The sequence below is a fragment of the Hemicordylus capensis genome, chromosome 3, assembly GCF_027244095.1.
Source record: "Hemicordylus capensis ecotype Gifberg chromosome 3, rHemCap1.1.pri, whole genome shotgun sequence".
NCBI lineage: Eukaryota > Metazoa > Chordata > Lepidosauria > Squamata > Cordylidae > Hemicordylus > Hemicordylus capensis.
The window spans coordinates 305,439,886-305,458,361 of NC_069659.1; the positions used below are offsets into that span (position 1 = coordinate 305,439,886).

The 18,476-nt window shown below is 40.2% G+C and overlaps 1 protein-coding gene across 6 annotated transcripts in view; it reads left to right on the top strand.

The window, feature by feature from the left end:
• Positions 1-13,293, top strand: part of PXYLP1 (2-phosphoxylose phosphatase 1) — a 151,004-nt gene extending 137,711 nt beyond the window's left edge. For all 6 annotated transcript variants that reach the window (XM_053308732.1, XM_053308731.1, XM_053308736.1 and 3 more), the window contains exons 5-6: positions 9,620-9,759; positions 10,764-13,293. In XM_053308732.1, coding sequence (XP_053164707.1) covers positions 9,620-9,759; positions 10,764-11,695 — 1,072 coding nt within the window. In that variant the 3' untranslated portion in view covers positions 11,696-13,293. The remainder of the gene's footprint in view (positions 1-9,619; positions 9,760-10,763) is intronic.
• The last annotated feature ends 5,183 nt before the right edge of the window (positions 13,294-18,476 follow it).

Below are 18,476 nucleotides of genomic sequence, written 5' to 3' on the forward strand. Positions count from 1 at the left end.
GTGGATATTGCAGTGCAGCAAAGTAGATCAGTAATGACAGCACAGTGAGTTTTATGGAAGTGCATTTGTTTGCAACAAGAATTTTTTTAAAAAAATACTATGCCTTTTAAAAACATATATTGGCAGCAATTTCAGTTTATTTTCTCACTGAAATTTGTATTTGATTAAGCTGTTTGGACTTTGCTTTGTGATAAGTATCACATTTGTATTCATCCCCATTCTTTGATTCATTTAGTATTCCACAGATGGAGTTCATTAATTACGCAGATTATGCTGCAGCCCTATGGACTTCTAATGGGTATACAGGATAGCTTAGGGGGTCCTTCTTGGGCTTTGTGAATTAAGAATTGTGGCATATAAATAGTGTGGAATGAATATAAGGAATAGACTAAATCCCTGGAGATTTCTCCAGTCAGATTTCAATTAACATTTTCATTTCAGAAATCAAGGTAGATTTCCATAGGGAAAACATGTTTTTGTAATTGTTCAGCAGCATAATTAACTTTCTGTGTCAGTGTTTATTTTTCTTAGAATTCAAGTACATAATACTTTGGCTTTGTATAAATTTTGAATGTAATGGATGTAGTGCTTGATTAAAATATGTCCAGAATGCCACAATCCAGTTTAATAAGAGATATTGTTGAGTGGCAAAAAAGCCTTTATATCTTCAGTTTAAAAGAGGCAAGTCCTGTCACCTAGTGGTTCTCTATGGCTACGCAATTTTATTGTAATTTTGTTTGTTAAGCCTGGGAAGTGATGACATTTTGTTAAATATAAGCAAAATAGTTTTTATTCCATGCATGTGAACCTGCCCTTGAGGTCAAGGGGGCTAGAGTGACTCCCCTATGAGAAAAGACTGCTGCATTTGGGCCTTTTTAGTTCAGAAAGAAGGCAGGTAAGTGTATAAAAGTATGAACATTTTGTGATCTTTTAAAGAGATCTTTTAAAAATATCTAAAAAAATTTTTTTAATTTATTGTTAGATTTATATACTTCCTTTCATTAAAAACAATCACAAGGCGGTTTACAAAAGTTAAAACACATAATAAAAATGAATTAAAAGTATTTAGCTAAAAATATAAAAACAATCTGATATTAAAATGTACAATAAACAAATACAAAAACTATACATGGATAAAAATAATGATAAATAACATGATTTGGTGCTGACATACGATACAGATAGAGTAGTAATTTTAAAACATAAGTTTGTTTTCACCCCCCTCCCTTTTGCAAACAAAACAAGCAGGTGAAAGATCTTTGGTTGAAATTATCTGTCTGTGTGTCCGCCCCAGCAATGAGTAAAAAAAAACAACTCTCATGACAACTTCCCAAACTGTATTGAGGGGAGTATAAAATGGGAAATCTGCTGATTAGAGGTGCTACCAAAGAAACAGACATAACGTGTATTGCATGTGCATTTCTGTATATCTCCCTGTGTCTTTAAGGTATAACAAATTCTAGTTTTTACATGACTTGACAAGCTTAACGGTAACGTCTGTTAAACAAAAAAGTAATGAGCATTCTCAGGTAGATAGCAGAAAGAAGCTTATTTTGTAGAAGCTGGGTGGGGAAGTACTGCTAATGTTATGGACCCAGAGCACAAGGCAGGCTTAAACTGTAAAGATACCTTGTGATTCACATGAATATATTAAGCTGTGTTATACCAGACCATTGGTCCATCTAGCTTAGTACTGTTTATGCTGACTGGCAGCGGCAATCCTGGGTCTCGGAGAGGGATCTTTTCAAGCCCTATCTGGAGTCCCCCCACAATGGTTGTAGCTCAGTGGTTGAGCACATGCTCTCTCAGATGGGGAGAAGAAAAGTGACTCTAGACAGGAAGAGATGCACACGAAATACGTGAATAGTTAATTGTGGGACACTTCTGTCAGTGATTTACGTGAGGCTCTGTGTCACAGATAGGTTCCCAAAGGATCTGGGGGGGAGCTTAAGCTTTTGAGACTGGTCTGCAGTGCATGGACATAACACAGGCCAGCAGAGATGGAAGTGCTGGGATTGGAAGCAATCCTGTCACTCCACACGAGCAGCCCAATTCAGGCTGGGCGGCCATAGCCTGGGTTGGGCTGCTCGTGTGCATAGCCTCGGTGTCTGCTGGTTTGGGGAAATTATGGAAGGCATATGTATGGTTTTGTTTGGACGTCAGTATTCTTCCATGCACAAAGAAATATAAGAGCCAGGTAATAATGCTTCCAAAAAATTGAAGAAGGGTTATCCTCCTAGCAGGGGTGTAGCTATAATTGAACGAAAGGGTTCAAAGAACACGGGCCCCCAGCTCCAGAGGGCCCTCCAGCTACATCCCTCCCTGTTTTCTTCATTATCTCCCTCACTCTGGAGGGCCGCCTGAGAGAGGGATGAACACGGACCCCCTCTTCCCTAGCTATGCCCCTGCCTCCTAGCAATTTAGTCCCAAACAAACCTATTGGCTGCAGTTTGGTAGAAGATTCTGGTGAAGGTTTTACTGCCTTCATGATTCTGATGAAGGTTTTTATTTCTGGCAGTGTGCAATATGTTGGAAATACTTTAAAATGAAGAAAGCAAACATAAATGAATTGCTCAGCTGGTAACAACGTGTCTCCACTCATATAAAGCATGAAGTTACAGATATTACAAATAATGAATTTCATCATCCTGACAATTTTTGTCATGCTGGGAGATATCTCCCAGCATGACAAAAATTGTCAGGATGATGAAATTCATTATTTGTAATATCTGTAACTTCATACATATAATGTGTGAAAACATTGAATTGGTAGGGGTGTGCACGGAGCTGCGGAGCTGCGGTCCGGCACTGGCGTGGGGGGCTTTAAAGCCTTTTGCAGCCAAGTGGGGGAAGAGGCGGCAGGGAGGTATCCTGCCACCCCCTGATTACTGAAGGAAATGTGCGCGCGCGCAAAAGGCTTCTTAAAGCCTTTTGCAGCCAAGCGGGGGAAGGGGCGGCAGGGAGGTATCCTGCTGCCCCATTACTAGCGAAAATACGTGAGCTGGAGTTAGGAAAGCAGTGGGAAGGGTAAGCAAAGCCTCCCCCTCCCTTAAAGGAACCCCCCTCCCCAATCCACCCAAACCTGAACCACCCATGTCTGGACCGGTCCAGAGGCCTGTAGAATGGCCTCCGGACTGGTCTGGGCACATCACAATGAATTGGTCCTGGCCATGTCTCCAAGTGACAGTGTTATCCCCACCCCAAAGGTGGGGGGAGAGTTGCTTAATTAATCACTTGCATTCTTTATTCTTCCACGATTTTATGGAAATTAAAATTTAAGAATCTCTCTGGGGGCTTAATCTTTCAAACTAAACAGAGTAATTTCGTTCTGCTCAGTCCCAGCAACCTTCACAGTGTTGCTTGGATACTCCGTCTCCTGCAGGATCTGTAAATTGGCCAATTCAACAGTAAGATTGCTAATCTGAATAATAATAAAAAAAATCCTTGGGGAAAGTAATTGGCCAAATAGCATCTGAAGTACTTCTGCCTTTCAGCCTTCTTTGTATCATCTACCCCCTCCCCCGGATCTTCACACACTTATGAATAGTAACTCTTCACAGTGCAACTGGTAGAACACTTACACACAGAAGGTATACCTTAAAGATGCACACCTTCATATATGCACCTTGAAATAACACCTTGTTGTGTCCATGCTTTCTTGCTTGTATGCTGTTTGACAGTTGACAGGCAAGCAGGAAACTTTCTGCCACTGTAAATATTGAGCTTTCAAAATTAACTTTAATTGTAAATGCCAGTGTTCATGGGTGTAACAGTAAAACTGTTAAACAAAAAGGTAGATCTTTTAACACAGTATAATTTAGGATGCAGTTCCTCAGTAAAAATTAAACAAAACAACATGATTTATTTTATCCATGGGCTCCATAAATGGACAGTTGCTTAGGAAATTAATGCACAGTTTAAGTGGCCATGAAATTATTGTTTATAAGCATTGCATGCAGACATGGTCATAGGTTAGCCAATTTGATTGAATTGGTAGTGCAAATTTGTTTTATCTATCTAATATTTCTGTACTGCCTGACGTGTATCCATAGATGGTGTATTTAAGTTAAATACAGGATAAGATGATTAAAACAATTGTGCATATAAGTGTAATTCTCACAGGAGCAGGGAGAGGACAGGATGGAAAGAGTGCCATCCAAACTACATATTCCAAACAAATATATGTAAGTGTGCCCCAGGAGCATTTGTTTGTAGAAAAGCAGATTCAGGGGCTGAAACCTAATAGGCAAAGAGTGCTTAATCCCTTTCTTGTCCACAGTTTAGCTTATTCAAATTATCCCCTAGGTTGTTTCGCATCATCTCCCTTTAAATTCCAGATAGATGTTTCCAAGAGTTAAACATGCCTCTAGAATTATGCCAAGGAAAAAGCAGTTTGAGTGGGTGACTTGGAGTGGAAGTGGTGGGTGAGGTCAGGGTTAAGCAGCAGCATCTCCATGCAAAAATGCAGCCTCCTAAAGCTGCTTTTCAGTGCTCACACTTCCACATTAGCTTAAACTGATGGACTGTGGCCATATTTCCATGCAAATGCTAGTAACAAGCAATTTAGTGTATCATTGGAGATTGTTTTGCAGTACCTTATCTACAAGAGGAATGAAAAGCAGAGTTTTGCCAGACTTACAAATCTTTGAGAGTAATAATGGAATAGTTTTCTCCCAGTCTTAGCCCCATTACAAGATTTTCAAACAGGAGGAGCCAGAGTCTAATCAGTTGCATCCATGTTCTTAGGAAAGCTAAAATGAAAACTGAAAGACAGCCAAAAAGAATCTTCTAAGGACCTAATAATGTGCTTTTCTTTTGACATGGCATACCTAATACATCAGGTATGAGACACACACACCCCCGCCGGCACCTGGATGTGGTGGGTAGCAGTGGTGCCCCACCCCACATACTGTGCAGTGGCTGCCCTGCGTATAGCACTCATCTGTGTTACTGAGAGTCTATTTGGGGGCTCCCAGGAGCACCTCTGTACCTGTTTTGAAGCTTGAGTCCTGTAGCTTCCATTTTTGCCTTTCAGAACTCAGGATCATGGGCTTACCATTTGGATTGCATGAGCTAACTCATGGGGTATGTCAGCTGGCACGTAGCTTGGGAAAGGTGTCTCTAGGTCAAGTTTAACTCACAAACTGCTGGAGTACTATCCTTCTGCTCGCCTCCTTAATTGCAATGCAATGAAAAGGAAGCTAGAGTAGACATAATTAAGCACTATTCTTCTAAAGAACTAGCCAAATGCTCTCCTATGTTGGCACATCAGATCAGTTCGCACTTATCATCTTCGCAGGAAGGAATAAGATAATAGGCAACAGGCTCATCTCCCTCTCTAACAGAAGTGTTAATGGCTGGCTCAGGGCTCAGGAAAAGGGCTTGTTAAAACATTCCAAGGCACTCCCAAGGTTCTTTGGGACTCCATGAGATAAGCTCTAATGTGCACATTTCATTCCACCCCACACAGATTTATCAACCTCTTCACCTTATTGTGCCAATAAGCATACCCAGCAAAGTTGAACAGGACAAAGATGTATTCTTTTATCTATCACCACAGAAAGGTGTAATCAGTATTCTGCCTCAGAGCAAGATGCTGTTTATTTCAGCCCCTGAGACTACCAAACAGTGTGTCTCTTTCCTGTATTCATCTCTTTCATGAATTCTCTTTCTCTTTCTTGTTTTCAGGCATTGGCTACACCATCTTGCTGTGCCTAGACTCTCATTTCCGTCCCACTTGTCTCCTCCAGATCAGCCCTTTTCCCAAGCATGATCTGTGCAGCACACTAGGCTGCAGCAAGATACTGGTCTCCTGAGATCAGACTCTCTTTGGGTTTTTCCTGGCTCTCTTCTGTACCCCTAAAACCCTAAAATAAACCTGGTTCTATTTTTGAATTTCACACTGTCCGTCATTTCTAAGACCGGAGCATTTGCACAAATTTATTCTGAAATGAGCTGTTCCATCTAAACTTACTAGTTCCCCACACATGCCCAAATTTAGTCAGGGGGTGTCTGCCAATTCCCCTGGAGCAGTATCATTAACACCAAGCCGCTGCACATATGCAGAATATGATTCTGTTAGTGGAGTTAACCATTTTCTGTATGCTCAGCAAGGTATTGCTATACTTACATTTGGGTTTTCCCTGGAAAGTCCATTTCATCTTAGTAATAAATTGGTTGGTATTGTGCAAACCTGCATTATAAGGGTTAAGTTAGTTTCATTGCATTTCACTCATGGTCTGCTGGCTTACTAATTAGTCCATATACCTGTGGTGGTCATACCTTATATAATATGAGGCCTTATTTACTGAATAGCTAAGCTGCTTAGAAATTGGTTTACTTACCTTCTACTCTTATGTTGTTCTTGTATTTTAGTTTTAATTTTCCTAAACCTATCTATTTGAGTCAAGGTTTTATTTTTCTGTTTGTATGTGGTCTAGTTATCCCATGTGTTGCATTCACCATGGTCTAGCTATTTTGAGTATCTCAGTTACATTGCTTAAACTTGCCAGTGTGTTGGTAAGAAGCTAGTCACTATTATCTGTGGTCTGTTTAAATACCTTTGTATGAATGTGCTATTTTGTTTGCAAAAAGCTAGTTATCATAACCTTGATTTAGTTAGTTTACATGTCTTTGCTATACTGTTTTAACATGCTTGTCCGTCTTTGAGAAGTTCTCTATTATTACTAGGGATGTGCATGAACCAGTTGGGCACACCAAATCAGTTCACAGTTCAAATGGTTCAAAGGGTGGGGGGGTGTGCTTTAAGGGACAGGGAAGGCACTGCCTACCTGTCACATTGGCCATGAGCATGATGATGCTTATCAGGGCGCAAGCAGAAATGCTTTGGAGAGCGTCAGTGGGAGGGGGGAATGGTGGGGCAGGGGCTACAGGTAAGCAGCACCTTCCCTGTCCCTTAAAGCACCCCCTTTCCGCCCTCCTGAGAGTGCACAAACAGTTCATGCACATCCCTAATTATAACTTCTCTTGTCTTTGTACTTGAGGTTTATCTTATTTCCTTTTGTATAAGATTATAATCATGGCTTGCTTTTATCTATTTTCTGAGTTGGGTTTCATATAGTTACTTTTTACAGCGACTCTTTGTTAAGCTTATTGGTATGTTTTTAATGTTGTCATCCCCTGAGGAAGAGTTCTACTCGGAATGCATTGGGATGTACTACTGTACTGATCTTGTTTTCTTCCTTCCTATTTGTTGGTGTGGTGCTTTCCCCTCTTGTATGCAAACTAGTTTTATTCAACTTGGATGAAGTTTATGAACATTTTATCAAGGTTAAGCACTAGCTTTTTTCCTTGCAGGCCAGACCTTATGATGCCATTTCTGATAAGTTGTTCCACAATGATAGTTATTGGAAATATTTTCCCTTGTATCGTGTGATGGCAAAATGGACACTTCATTTACTGAAGATGGAGCTTGGTAGAATTGGAGTGTGCATGTGTGTGTGCATGCATGCATGCAGGCACACATTCATTCATTGGTTATGTGTACGTATAGAAAGGTGTGAATGCTCTCGACATTGGTATATGGGAACTGGCTTTGTCTCCACTGACTTAACTTTCAAGAAATGCAGTAGAATGTTAGTGTAGCTGCTACAGGTTGGGCAAGCTGGAGCTTCTGAGCAATGTGAAAGGCAGCCCTGATGGTGTTGCAGGACAAGAAGGCTGGAGTACTTAAAACAATTTGCGGGCAGTTGTACATGTTGTTTCCAATGGGAAACAGCTGTACAACTGTCCGGAAGCTGCTTTACGTCTGTGGCTGTCCTGTCCTGCAACACCAATGACTGAAATCAATGCTGACTTCCACATTTGCACAGCACCCCCAGTGGGTTAGGCATAGGTCTTCTGTTCCACTGTGCGGAATGTAAATGACTAAATGTATGTCAGGTCAAGGTAACGGTGTTGTGACTTGTATGTGAAAGTAAGCTCTCTCTCTCTCTCCGTGATTATTCTAATCTGCAGACACCAGGAAAAGTAATCATGACTAACTCACATGAAACTAAATAAAAATGAACTAACATTCACTGCTAAATGTTTGTCTTTTATCCTGCCAACACTTAAGAACATGCACAGGCTAACTTGAACTCTCATGCAGGTATCTGTACACACAAAAACTCATTTGTGTGAACAATTGTTTGGAACATTTAAAAAATCAACAGTGAACTGAACCCCTAAGTAGAGCATTGTAGAGAAACAGCTTGTGATGTGTTTAAGTATATTCAAGAACCCGGTAGTATTTTTCAGTTTTCCTTCCAAGACCTAGGCTGCCTGGCGAAGCATTGCTTCTAGCTTATCTTCAACTGGTTAATTTTCATTGTTGCATTTTAAGTGGATCCCATTTTGTTGCTTATAGAGGTTATCAAATACTTAAGAGTTGTATGTTTGTTTATATTAAGCTAGTAGTTTGGCACCCTCTTGTGGTTCCAGTAACTGAAAAGTCAGGAACAAATGTAGCAAATTGCTTCCAATTAATTGACTGACTTCTGAACACTTGTGCAAGTTTTCAAGTGTCAGAGTAGCTCCAATTGTCATTTGAGCAACTTGTTCTCCAGTTTGATCAGCCTACCTAATCTATCTCCTTTCTCTCTGTTTAAAATGTAGCTTACAGTTTAGGAAGTGACTGCTGGAATGAGAATGAGAATGAAAACAAGCTCTGTATGTGTATATAAATATATCTTTCCACTCTGATTTTTCTTGTAGACCTCTGGATGGCAGTCACTGGCTATGTAAGTCAGTGACTCAAATATCTTTAATTGGGCAACAGATAATTATTCTTGAAACATCACCACTCAGTAGAAATTTACAGCAGTTCCTGTTTGACCGGAAAATTATCTAATCAAACTAAACTTGATTCTTTCATTTCTGTGATAATAGAATGTGTGTATATCAGCAAGGCATAAAATATATTTCCATATTACAAAATATTATCCAGTCTTAGTGACTGCCAGTAATTAGGACCTTGCTTTTTGGAAGAGAGCACACGGAGTTGGTAGATAATATAAACACTGGTTTGAAGAGCAAGGACAGAACAAGCCTGGAAGGGTAAGGCACTTCACAGCATATTTCTTTGTCTTTAAGGTGTGTCCAAAATTATTTTTGAGTTTACTGTAACAGACTAATACAGCTACTCTTCTGGAAAGAGTATAAACTGTGTTGCTGTACCTTGCAGTTCTCCACCGTTGTTTTACAGGGCAAACCTACGTAGTTTGCTCTTGAATCCCATCTTTGCTTTAAAAACAAAGACACATTGTGTTTTTCTGTGCCTGAGAGAAATTGGTGGTTTTACAAAGGTTACAGTATACAGTTGTGTGTTTCCAGAAATGTTACGAGCCTGAGAAGCCACCACCTGGATTATAAAAGGATATAACAACTTGTTTGGGGCCTGTATGTTTTCAGTTTTTTCTCCCGCTCCAATGACACAGAGTGCTTTTCAGGCATTAGTGGCCATCTGCATGGCTGAATATTTCATTTAAGAGCAGCTTTTTTCCCCCAGCAGGAGGTATGCCTTCATCATGAAATTATGTGAACTGACATAATTAGAGCACTTTAATCTTTACAGCTTTTTCATGCACTTAGAGTTTTTGTGTTTGGTTTATCTCTTTAGAAAGCCTTCCCATCCTCTGCTTGAAGCTTTTATTAGCCATATGTCTAGAGGATCAGAAGCTCAAATGGATGGCACTCTGAGCAGCATGCCTCGTTACCCCAGCCATTCACTGTGTGAAATGGGAGAGCTTACGCAGACAGGTGAGTGTGTACAGCTGTTTTATTTCCTCCTCCAGCCAAAATCAACCTACTAAGACTCTCTTTGGTTCACTCTTAATTGGAGCTTCCTAGGTGCTTGCTAAGTGTTTAAAAATGATTTCGCCAGGAACATATTGATGCTATCTAAAGGGTAATCTGGTTGTGAGAGCAGTACCCTAAATTGCTGTATTTTTGTAGCAAGTGGTCTCATTTTTCTCCTTGCCCGCAAAATCTTTAAACCCATCTTTAAAAGATGCAGCACCATCTTTAGAAAATTCATTTATCACCTCCCCCGCCCCACGCCACTATCATAGCCTTTCAGATAGAAGGATCTGACAATACAAGTCTTTCCAAAAATAGTTAGGAATGAATAACAGGCTTCTGGCCTGTTAGAATCTGTCCATTCTAGTTCCTCCCCTTTGTGCTGCAGCATTTAAATTAAAAGCAAAAACACTAGAAGATTTGCTTTGTATCTCCCACATAACTCATATATATTAGAAGTCAGTTGGTATTCAGAATGTGAAGTTCCCATTTAGAGTTTTAATTTTCAGTTTATGTGGCTTTGTTTCTCTTTCCAGTCTGCATAGTGTTAACAGAATTGTCTCACAGAAACTAAACTGAGCTGTCATATTTGAGAGCTGATCAGCTCTGGAAAAACAAGCTCATCATATTTGTTTTTCATAGCTTGTTGAATTGACTTCCCCATTTAATACCTCTTAAAGTACTACTCAGCCATAAGCTGTTCATCATAAAATGTTTTTGAACCAGCTGTTCCATTTTGCTATTGGACTGTGCAATATGGAATGCTAGCTTTTAATTGAGGGGCTTTTAATAGGAACTTGGTAATGTACCCTTATTTGTACTGTCCTAGATAATAGCAAAATGGACCTGAAATGCAGTTGTTCATAGCTAACTATCTTGAACCTTCAATAAATATTGATTGACAACAACAGGGTGGGAGGGACAACACCATCTTATAGAGCATTTCTTCTTTTTTCCCCTAAAAGGGATTGTGCAGCATTTGCGAAATGGGCAGCTACTACGGGATATTTATATAAAGAAACATAATTTAGTACCGAATGACTGGACAGCAAAACACCTGTATTTGGAAACAACTGGAAAAAGTCGAACACTACAGAGTGGACTGGCATTACTCTATTCCTTCCTACCAGAATTTGATTGGAAGAAAATTAACTTCAGGCACCAATGGAGCACAATTTTTTGTTCTGGAAATTGTGATTGCCCAATAAGAAATCATTACCTAGAAGAAGAACAGCGTCGTCAGTATAGCCTACGGGTGAAAAACATCCATTTGGAGAGAACTTATGCAGAAATGGCAAGGATAGTAGGCATACCCACAAGGCAGTTAAGGGCTTCTAATCCTATAGATTCCATGTTGTGCTATTTTTGCCATAATGTCAGTTTCCCATGTACTAAGAATGGCTGCATTGACATTGAGCACTTTAAAGTAATTAAGACACATCAACTTGAAGATGAAAAAGAGAGGCAGGAGAAGAAATACTACTATCTGTATTCACTACTGGCCATTCACCCGATCCTTAACCAGACTGTTAATCGCATGCAGCGCATTGTAGAAGGCAAAAGAGAAGAGTTATTTGTGCTTTACTCTGCTCATGATGTTACCTTGTCTCCTGTTCTCAGTGCTTTAGGCATTACTGAGGCCAGGTTTCCAAGATTTGCAGCCAGACTAGTCTTTGAGTTGTGGAAAGATGGAAAGAAATATAATGAACACTTCATTCGCATTCTTTATAATGGTGTTGATGTCACATTCCAGACTTCCTTCTGCCGGGATCATAACAAACGTTACAACAAGCCAATGTGCCCTTTAGAAAAATTTGTTCGTTTTGTTAAGCAGGACATGTTTTCACCTTTTAATAGCACCAGTTATTACGATGCATGTCGCAGGAGAGCGTTCTAAACTAGGGTGGAATAAAGTGTTACATGTTGTAGTGTCAAAGGCAGTCTTGAAGGAAATTTGGCACTGTCAAATCTTAGTGTGCCTAAGTGCAAATGAATATAGCTTGAAATTTACTTTTGCCAAAACCCATTCTAGATTGGTTTAAAAAGGGAATATGTCACAAGTGTATAATGTCTGTCAGTTATAGCAAGAACTATGCCCTTTGTGCTCAAGTACATTTGTCTCTTAGCTGCTGTAAAATGGATATTGCTTGAAGAACTGAATACGTATATTCTAGTTCGTTGGTATTCGACTGCAAAGGCTGTCACAGTAAAACAGTTTCCATACTTGTAATAATTGAAAGTATTTCTTCATTCTACAAATCCATTCTTATGACCTAGATAATGCATTGCCAATGTGAGAATCCTTTTTATTTGGATACGAGTGAACTATAGGCAGATTCTCTTTTTTTTGAGATGCGTGGATGGAAATGCTCTTTCAAACATTGCTCTGGATCACTTGAACTGTAACTACTATGAAAAAAAACAATACAAAGACCACCTCATATATGGAATAAATGGTAAGATTTCTGCTGAAAACTGTTGCTGCATGCTGAGACCAGCAATGTTTGCAAATGACTGCTTGTATGGATTGGCTGAAAATGTGGGAAATTTCTATGCCAGTGAATTCCAGGGAAGCAGCAACATTGTCAGAAATACTTATCAGTGCTGGCCGATAACACATGGGAAGCCATTTACAAACATTACAGCCCTCTTGTGGATCCTCCCCAGCATGTGGAAGTGGTTTTTGGCAGGAATCCAACCACCATATTGTATACAAAGCAACCCCTAAGGTACATTGAAAGAAAAGTTTCGTTCTTTGCACTTTTAGCACTTTATGTGTACTTTGAACACAAATTACAAGTTTTGTGCCAGATGCTAGAAAAAGATTCACTAGTAAATGTGAACTAGTTAGATGGGAATTGGGGAGAACTTTTAAATCAGACTTTTAATACCCTTCTAGGATCATTCTGTTTACCTAAGTGTTCAAACCAGTTGTGCTGTGATTGAAAAGAAATGTGTTTAGCAGTTTGTTGTAATGGCTGTATGTGGCCAAAACAGAATTAATGCTTAATTTTGTAGTCCATTTAGTACTTTTATAGACTAGGGAGACATTTTATAACCTCCATCTTGTTTTTTACTGTACGGTGAGTGTACTTCGGTGTACTAAATGTTTTTTACCTTCTTTGTAAAGAAATGCCAAAAGCTGTTTTCAAACACTTCTTTAATCTGGTAAATAGATTTTTGAATAAGTTGTATTAGGAAACATTTTACCTTGATAAAGTATTAATGCATGTTAACTCCATTTTTAGATGTTGTCCTCCTGGGATTTTTAGACCTACCTAGGAGGAAAAAAGCATTTTGGGAAAGCATTTTGTTAGTATTGGAATGCTAAATTTTATAATGTTGGAGTTTTTAACCTTCCCAGAGTCATACTTTACTGTGTGATTTGTGTTGAAACCGTACTAGCAATTCAAAGGAATTTTAATTTGTGATTGGGATACCAGCCCTCTTTTGTAACTGTCATTTGAATGTTTCTATAATAAAGTTTTGAGGAAATCTTGGTTGTGGTTCATAACCACTTTTGACTTATCCATAAACACTTCAATTTTTGTATGTGATGTTCTGAAATAGATCTTGTAAAAATGAACTTTGTCAAACTGATTATTCTAAATGTTTACTATTACAGTTATAGTTGCAATTACAGGATGCTGAATATATTGCAAGGATATTAAAAACTGGTATAGGTCTCAGAGGAGACCACATGTCCTGAATAGGCACCCTAAAGCAAATGTACTGAAGCACTTTCAGGAGTAACTATACAGATTTCAGGAATGTATACTTTCTCAAAAGATTCAGGCCCCAGCTGCAAATCTAGCTCTCTACCGTGCTTGTGGCAATGTTATGCAACTTACATTCTCATGCAAACCCTGCAATTTTACACTTCTAGATATGCATTAGATCAATGTGCTCAAAGTGTGATGAGTCCAGCTGCTTGTTTGCCATGAGCAGGAAGCTGTCAAGAAAAGAAACTACCTCCATAAGGAGGAGAATTTTCTGCATTGAATCTAGAGCAATGACTTTCACTATTTTTCAAGCAGGGGGCACTTTAGCAAAAAATAAATCAGTACAAGAGCCATTTCTCACTGTCCTGAGCTCTGCAAGTACTGTGCTTGGTGGTTTGAAGAGAAACAGGCCCGTCGAGTCCCAGCGCCATCTTAGAAGGTGCACACAGACTGCTGAGTAGCCTATCCCAGTGATTTTCCCCATAAAGCGATATGCAGAAAGTGCTGGGAAAGTCTTCACTTCCCTGTGCTACATGCGCACCTTCCAAGATGGTGCTGGGGTTCCCTTAAAGGAGCCCCCCAGCTCAGGAAAAGTTCTGCACTGCATGGTACCAGAGTTGCTGTGCAGAGGATTTGGTTCAGCTGAAGCTTTGCACAAGCCTAAAACACAACCAGTGAGTAAGGGAGCCACGTGTCCAGTTGATGGGTAACTGCCACTGTCTCCCAGCCTTTGCAATGAAGAACACTGTTCTAGAATGTTGTGGCTTTATTTTATTTCTGTAGCTACTATCACCTTGCTATAAAATACTCAAGGCTGCTATAGTTGAGATGGGCTTGTTTATTCAGGGAGGTCAAAATGTATATTTTTTAAAAAGGTAAAACTGTTATCTTTAAAAATCTTCAGTCTAATTCAGGACTGCACAACTTTGGCCCTCCTGCAGATGTTGGACTATAACTCTCATCATCCCTGGTTTTTGGCCTCTCAAGTTGGGAATTATTGGAGTACTAGTTGAACAACAGCTGAAGGATCAACCTTGTGCAGTTGTGGTCTAATTGCTAAAAAAGTTTTAACTCGGGGTTTCTTAACCTTGGGTGCCCAGGTGGTGTTGGACTACAACTCCCATCATCCCCAGCCATGGCCTTTGTGGCTCAGGATGATGGGAGTTATAGTCCAGCACCACCTGGTCACCCAAGGTTAAGAAACCCTGTTTTAACTGAACATCATCTTGACAGTGCTGTAACGAAAGAACAAAGTCATGCTAGCTTGAAAAGCAACAAAAATTGAAGAAGGCCAGTAATCATCATGAGTGTGATCACCGCTGCTGAGCTAGTCAAAGCCATCAGGGGTGCTGCTGCTTCTTGTAGCATTGGCACTTCTTTGGCCTGGATGCCAGCCTGGGAAAACTGAGGCTCATAGTGCCCAGTTCTTCCACTCCACAAGAAAACCCATTCCTAGTTTTCTGTGCAAATCTTCGCTTCTGCCTAGACCTCTAACCAGTTACCTTGTCATAAAAGCTAAGCAAGAGTTAGTTCTTTAGGAAGTACTGGATATGCATGTTTGGATGAGCAGTATTGGTGTTTATATAGCAGTAGCAATAGAACTTACATTTATATACCGCTCTATAGCCGGAGCTCTCTAAGCGGTTTACAATGACTTAGCATATTGCCCCAACATTCTGGGTACTCATTTTACCGACCTCGGAAGGATGGAAGGCTGAGTCAACCTTGAGCCCCTGGTCAGGATCGAACTTGTAACCTTCTGGTTACAGGGCGGCAGTTTTACCACTGTGCCACCAGGGGCTCTATATGCCAATGCCAGAAACCCCCACGCCAAGATGGGTGAGCTGGGGTGCTTGGTTGCAAACAAAAACATGGGTATAATGGGCATAATGGCATCTTGGTGGAACTGTCAAAACCAATGGGACATAAGCTCCATTCAGATCTTTTTTCAAAAAGCACCACTGTACACAGTTACAACAGCACAAATGTGTCACAAGTCCTGCCATTCATCCTTGTGCCCTGCTGCTTATGCTTAGAGTGAGGTTCATCTGAAGAAGTAGGTGCTCTATCCATAATTATTGGCGCTTCCCTGATGACAGGACTGGGATGATCTGGCCTTGCAATCAGGGAAGTGCCCACAATTTTTCTGTGTAGTGACCCTCCTGATCAAAATGCTGATGGTGACCCTAACCCTGGTGCTAAAAAGAAAGAAATCAGGGAGGCATCAAAGAAAGCTAAATAATAATGGCTTCAATTACCCTCAAATAGACTAGCTAAATTCATGCTCAGGTAATGACAAAGACCCCAAATTTCCAGATATGCTAAATGATTGTACCTTACAACAGTTTGTGGAATCAACCAGAAAGAAGGTGATTCTGGACTGAATCATGAGTAGAGCTCAGAACCTGATACAAGATGTCAGTGTTATGGAACAGATAGTGATGGTGCAATCAAATTCCGTATATATGCCAAGGAAGTCCTGCACAGACACTTCTGACTTCAGAAGAGGAAATGTAAAATGTAAAAAATGAGGGGACTGGTGAAAATAAAGTTGAAAGGGGAAGACCAGAGAGTCAAATCACTCCAAAGCCTATAGAGCTTATTTAAAAGCACAATAAAATAAGCTCAGTTAGTGTATATATACACAAAAGAAAATGTACCACCAAGTCCAGGAGGATATAAGGAGCATGGCTAACAAGCAGAATCAAAGAAGCTATAAAAGGCAAGAAGACTTCCTTCAGAAAATGGAAGGCCTGCCCAAATGTAGAAAGGAGCATAGACACTGGCAAAAGAAATGCAAGGAGACAGTGAAGGATGTGGGGGAAAGGGTTTGTAGGAACATATGGCTAAAAACTTCAAGGAAAATAAACATTTAAATGCATCAAAAGCAGGAAACCTGACTGAGTGGTGACTGGACCATTAGATGACAAAGGAGTGGAAGGAATGCTTGAGGATAGAGAGATTACAGGTACGATGAATACGTTTTTTGTATCAGACTTGATGTCAGAGAACACTGAGCATACCCCTGCCTGAACTGAGTGCTCAGGGAGAGAGGCTGAAGAACGGAGTCAAATAGAAGTGACAAAAGATTATGTACTAAGCCATTTTGAAAAATTAACAATTAACACATTAATTGGTCAGATGGCATCCACCCAGCTGTCCTTAAAGAACTCAGCTTCTAGCAAAAATATGTAACTTGCCCCTACAATCAGGCTCTGTGCCAGAGAATTGCAAAGTAGCTAGATTAACACAAGTTTACAAAAAAGGAGATCCAGTGGGGATCTAGGAAATTACAAGCCTTAGCTTAATGGCTGTCCCAGGTAAATTGATGGGAAACATAATTTTATAATATACTTTATTTATTAGCCACCCCATAACAAATTGTTCTCTGAGCGGCTTACAACACAATGTTAAAACATGACATAAAAACACATATTAAATCATAACAAGACAAAAAAATGGGGGTGGGGGGAGAAAATACAAAACAAAAGTAATTTTTAAAACATTTTTTAAAAATCTTAATTAAATTAACCTAATTAGAGATGAAAATTTAAAACATATAGGAGAACAGGCTTTGCTGAAGGTGAATCAGCATGGTTTCTGAAAAGGTTAATCCTGCCACACTAACCTTTTGGAGGTCTATGAGAGTGTCAACAGCATGTGGATAAAGGTGATCCAGTTGATGCAATACTTGGACTTTCAAAAAGCTTTGACAAGATTCCACATCAAAGCCTTTTGAGTACATTTAGCAGTCAAGGGATTAGAGGACAGGTTCATTCATGGGTTAGTAACTGGTGGAAGGACAGGAAACAGAGAAAGGAGAGTCCACTAGGGATCTAAATTGGGACCAGTGCATGTAAATCTATTCATAAATTATCTAGAAGTTGGGGTAAGCAGCAAGATGGCCAAATTTGCAGATGACACCCAGCTGTTTAGGGTGGTGAAATCCAAAACGGATTGTGAGGAGCTCCAAAAGGATCTCTCCAAACAAGGTGAGTGGGCAACAAATTCGCAAATGTAATTCAGTGGAAGTAAATGTAAAGTAATGCACATTGGGGCAAAAAAATCCCAAGTTCACATGTCCATTGATGGAGTCTGAGCTTTCTGTGGCTGACCAGGAAAGGGATCTTGGGGCTGTGGTGGACAGCTCACTGAAGATGTTGATTCAGTTTGCAGCTGTGAAAAGGGCAAAGGGGATTAAAAATAAAACTGCTAATATAATACTTTTATACAAAGCTATAGTACAGTTACATTTGGAATACTGTGTACAACCTGATAACCATTTCTCAAAAAATAAATTGTAGAACTGGAAAAGGTGCAGAAGAGGACAACCAAGTTGACCAGGGTCCTAGAGCACCTCCCTTATGAGGCATGGCTATAACATCTGGGGCATTTTAGTTATACTAAGGGGGTGACATGATAGAAGTTTATAAAAGTATACATAGTGTAGAGAGAGTAGATACAGATTTCTCCCTCTCTCACAATATTAGAACACAATATAAGAATTAGTACCCAAATCATTTCGGCTCCTCTTTGAAGAGGCGCTGAAACGATTTGGCTCCTGTACCCCCTCCTGGCCATTCACTCGCCTGCTGTTCACTCCTTGCTCAATCATCCACTCCCCACCGCTTGCTCACTCACACACACCCTCCCCACTGCTCACTCGCTCATTCACTCACCCATTCACCCTCTCCCTGCCACTTGCTTGCTCACTTGCTTGCTCCCTCCCCACTTGCTCACTCACTTGTCCCCTCCGTGGCACTTGCTCACTCACTCACCCTCCTCTGTGCCACTCGCTTACTCACCTCATCATCTCCTCTCCTCTGTCTGCATATGGAATCCCACTGCCCAATCACCATGGTGCTTCTGCTCTGTTACCTCTGATTGGTAAAGCACTATGTGGGTGGGACTTGCCACGTATGTTCTTAGCGTAGTATATATAGAGAAGGACTGGCA